The sequence below is a fragment of the Portunus trituberculatus genome, chromosome 29, assembly GCF_017591435.1.
Source record: "Portunus trituberculatus isolate SZX2019 chromosome 29, ASM1759143v1, whole genome shotgun sequence".
Classification (NCBI taxonomy): Eukaryota; Metazoa; Arthropoda; class Malacostraca; order Decapoda; family Portunidae; genus Portunus; species Portunus trituberculatus.
The window spans coordinates 14,729,944-14,734,579 of record NC_059283.1 but is presented as its reverse complement, the minus strand read 5'-3'; the positions used below and the strand labels follow the sequence as shown (position 1 = coordinate 14,734,579).

Below are 4,636 nucleotides of genomic sequence, written 5' to 3'. Positions count from 1 at the left end.
TATAATAGAGCATACATCCCAATTGATTTCACATCACATTTCAGAAGTAGTTAACAGTGTTAAGACTCATTTACAACCAAAACTGTCATCTGAAGACTTGAACTTTGTAAACGGATTTATTAAAGATGTTAAACTTAGTAATGTTGAGAATGAATACAACAGAAAAAAGTACTACACCAATTATTGTAACCTCGTACAACCACAGGAAGTACTCCTAGGAACAGAGTTTAAAGCTGTTAAAGGACACTTAAGAGAAGTGAAGAGGTATGGATATTGCATTCCGTTGCACGAAACTCTGCAGGCTTTAATTAATCTCCCTGAAATAAATGCAGCAGTTTCGACTCCACATTACTCGGAATCCAGCATGATGAAGGATGTGTGTGATGGAGCGTACATGCGTACACATCCATTGTTTAGAAAGGACCCAAATGCTCTTGCCATAATTCTGAATCACGATGACATGGAAGTTGCTAATCCCTCGGGAGTCATGTTAAAAAATAAACTGGCAATGTTTTATTTTTCTCTTGTGAATATTCCACCGCAGTTTCGTTCCAAGTTGGCAACCATTCAGCTAGTTGCTATAGCTAGAAGTAGGGACCTTAAAAAACATGGAGTTGACAAGTTATTGGAAAATTTTGTTTCCACACTGAATGAATTGCAAAGCAAAGGAATCAAATTCAAGGTAGGCACATCAGAACGTCTCATGTATGGAGCTTTAGTAATGGCGCCATGACACCCTTGCAGCTCAGTGGATAGGGGGCTTTAAAGAAGGAGTAGGCTTTGCAGTGAAACCATGCAGAACTTGTAAAATAACACAGACTGAGGCAAGGACACAATTCTCTCTTGAATCGAGAGAACGAACCCTGGTAAAACTCAATGAAAAACTTGAAAATCTTGAGTTGGTAAGTCAAAAGTCTAAAGAATACTGGAGTAAAATCTGGGGCATTAAATCAAAAAGTGTGTTGTGCAGGATAAACGAAATCCCTTGAACAAGTGCCTTGTTCATGATCCAATGCACATTTTAACTGAAGGAATTGTTCCCTATGAAACAGCAATAATGTTACATGAATTCATTTTTGTAAAAAATTATTTCACACTTGATTACTTGAATAATCAAATAGACAGCTTCCCTTATAGTTATTTGGATAAATTCAACAAACCTGAACACATAGAACGAAAGAACTTACTAGACAAAAAGCTGAAGCAAACCTCAGCTTCAATGTTGACAATGTGCTATATTATGCCATTCTTAATTGGTGAGAAGGTGAGGGAAGACGATGAGCAATGGAAGAATTTTTTACGAATTATTCAAATAACAATACTGGCCACTTCCCCAAATGCAGATCTTGATACTGTGGGCCAACTAGACCAGCTTGTTAGCAGCCATCACTATAAATTTCAAGAACTTTATCCCACAGAATCCATCACACCAAAGTTTCATTACTGTTTGCATTTGTCAAATCTGATTAAGCAATTTGGTCCAGGTCGTAATCAGTGGTGCCTGCGCTTTGAAGGAAAACGTGGATTTTTCAAACAAAAAAAAGTGGCATAATTTTAAGAATTTACCAAAATAAATGGCTGATTTTCATCAGAAGTACATGTGCTACAGAATGTTAGGCTCTAGTCCGATGCTTTTGGATCATGCAGTAAATTTCCTTTATTCAGGCGATTTAGTGAAAAATGGTAGCGTAATAGATATTGAGAAGGATCTTCCAGGATTGAAAGAACAGTGTCTGAATTTATTCACAAAGCACCATTTGAATACTGCATATCCACTAACAGGTTACATATCACCTGAAGTTTGCCTTCATGGGCACACCTATAAACCTGGAATTATTTTGCATCTTAATTATGTAGAAGGTGTTCCAACTTTTGGTCTTGTGCTTCAAAACCTCATACATGACAGCATGAAGTTTTTCATATTGGAAAACTTGATTACTTCAGGATTTGATGGCCATTATAATGCATATGTTTTGAAAGCTACTGGAAATAAAGTAGTACAGAGTTTTATTGATATTGAAAACAAGTGGCCTTTGAGTGTATACCATGTCAACAATGAAATGTATGTTACTAACCGATATTGTCACTTTGTTGAATTTATATAGACCTATGGTAACAGTCATGAGCATGACGTTACACTGCATCATAGGAGAAGGAAAACTCTGATATAAAACCACCTGCTGCTTTATAGGTTGTGTCTACATATTTAAGGCTGTATCACACGTGCACATTTTCCTGCGACATCGTGTTGTGCAACATCATTTCCGACGACCTGCCGTCCTCGGAAATTATCAAAGACCGTCGTTTATTTTTCTGCGACTACAACAATTAAACAATTGTCTTTGATAATTTCCAAGGATGGCAGGTCGTCGTAAATGTTGTCGCAGGAAAATGTGCCTGTGTGATATGGCCTTAAGATGAATTGTAGGAGAAGGATCACTCTATTAAACAAATAATTAAGTGCGAGGGGGACAGGATCCCCTACACTGTATGGTCTCCCAGAAACAGTGGGCACACCACACACAGAGAGTGGAGTGTATAGACACCCTTAAAACCACTAGATTGCGCCCTCTCTGGGGTGTACCCTTTTGGCCTAGGTATATAGATGGATGGATTGTAACAAACTAATGAAAAAAAGTAAAAAAGATAAGAAAAAACATGGAAGGGCAATTTAACCTAAACCTATCGGAATTATTAAACGCTTCATATCAGTCAGTATCTATGATGCATTTGTGTGTTCCATTGTGTGAAGCATATATGTATGTATGCATATATGTCAAAACTGATTTACAACTGTCTCAACTTTATTCCTAAAAATGCTCCAGAATGCCAGTTTTCCGTATTTGGTGTGCTGATCGCATCATAAGGAAATCGGTTGTGTCAGTAGCAGAAATTGAAGAACTAAAGAAAAAAAGGTAAGAAAATTTATGCATGTGCAAGTAATCTGCAATGTTTATTTTTCTTTATTTCTTTCCAGATACTTCCTTGACGCTATTCAATAACAGATTGGCTTCCAGACGTCCTTTTATCAAAACTTTTATTTCATCAGATAGTCTTTGTCCCCAACTATTACTGTATATCAAGGTTCCCTTATTTTTGTATTATTTAGTGGGGTTTTCTGTGTATTTTAGAAACGTAATGATGGACACCCATATATGCAACTGCTCTGCCCATTTTGCGTATAAATAGTTTTCAACAGTTTTTCTTTCAACAGCAACACAAAAACTCGGTTTGGAGTTGGTAGGACCTACGAAGTTAGTTCTAGAGAAATGTGGTACAGAAGTGGACGACGATGAGGTGTTGGAAGAAATTGCTGATGAAGTCTTACTATTGTTGGCTGATGGAGAAACTTATACACCATCTGTAGCTCAGCAAATACCTGACTCTACTCGAAGTTTGGTAACATGTACTACAGGCGATGTACTTCAACCCAGCAGGAGTGCAAGTGACAACGAAAAGGCAAGCACAAGTTCAAGTGAGACAGAGGCATATGCCAGTCACAAATCATGTAACACATTATGTAAGTACGTCATAACGTTTTTCATTGTAAAGAAAGATATGTTCCTCACTGAAATAGATGACCACACAGCTTGTTTTAGTAATATTTAGAATATGGTCTCTTGTTAAAGTTGAAGCTTTTATAGGAACATACTTCCATCAATAAATTTTATATTTAGTTAGAGGGAAGCATTACTTTACAGGTAGTTTTAACTTGTTGTTCTGTCAAAAGCCGAGTCTACAAGCACCATGACATGACACAATTAGCAACTTTTATGCTTGCTTTATTGCAGCATTGCCTCTGCCAGAACTCTCACGGGCAACCCGAGATGACTTACAACAGGGAGATAAATCAAGACGGGTCTGGTTGCAGCTGATAGAAGAATCCAAGAACTACTACATGAAGTATTGCCCTCTGCTTGATGAAAACCCTTAAGCTACGGTTACACTAGCCACTGCTACCCTGGGCCCAGCCTTGGGCCTGGGACGGAGGCCAGCCTTATGCCTGGGTTTACAAGGCAAGTGGTTACACACAGCCCAGCCCCAGTCCTGGGCACTCTTGATCTTGATTTTGATACTTGGTGCGCCGATCTAAACAAAGCGCATCAGACCTCAAGATGGCTTTTCTAGGAGACTATATATGGCCTCTTGTGGCCACGCAATGGACTTTTCAACAGAAGCCATGTTTAAAACCTTGCCCTGCAGCGTGTGTTTGTTTACATCTGAGGATTTCCCAGGTCAAGCGAGGGATGATGTTTTCTAATAATTTGTGTGCAGCTAATTATAACTAATCATGCATGAAAATAAATAAATTGCATATATAGTGATATAATATCTAGATATTTTATTATTTAGGAAAATTTGGGTTTAGTTGTTTGCGTGAATAATATAGTCTCTTAGTTTCTAGTGGTGTGCCCAGGCCTAGAGCTGGGGAGAAAACGGTCTGGCGCGTCCACTCAACTTTGCCCTGGGCTGGGCGATTTAGCCAGGGCTGGGCGCCCAGCCCCGGCTAAATCGCCCAGCCCAGGGTATCAGTGACTAGTGTAACCGCACCTTTATGCGGCATACAAGATTATTGGAGAGAAGATGTTAGCTGCTTACCCTAGTATCGAGAGGGAAGGGAAACATAAATGGGTAA

General features: G+C 38.8%; 1 protein-coding gene and 1 long non-coding RNA gene across 2 annotated transcripts in view; both read left to right on the top strand.

Annotated features, from left to right (window-relative positions):
* The first annotated feature begins 1,107 nt into the window (after nucleotides 1-1,107).
* On the top strand, nucleotides 1,108-3,945 carry LOC123510583. Its single transcript, XR_006676554.1, has 3 exons — nucleotides 1,108-2,915; nucleotides 3,215-3,520; nucleotides 3,792-3,945. It is a non-coding gene; the product is annotated as an uncharacterized LOC123510583 (long non-coding RNA).
* A 631-nt stretch (nucleotides 3,946-4,576) lies between these two features.
* The window catches only part of LOC123510618, a 796-nt gene continuing 736 nt past the window's right edge, over nucleotides 4,577-4,636 (top strand). The window contains exon 1 of the mRNA XM_045265905.1: nucleotides 4,577-4,632. Coding sequence (XP_045121840.1) covers nucleotides 4,585-4,632 — 48 coding nt within the window. The 5' untranslated portion in view covers nucleotides 4,577-4,584. The remainder of the gene's footprint in view (nucleotides 4,633-4,636) is intronic.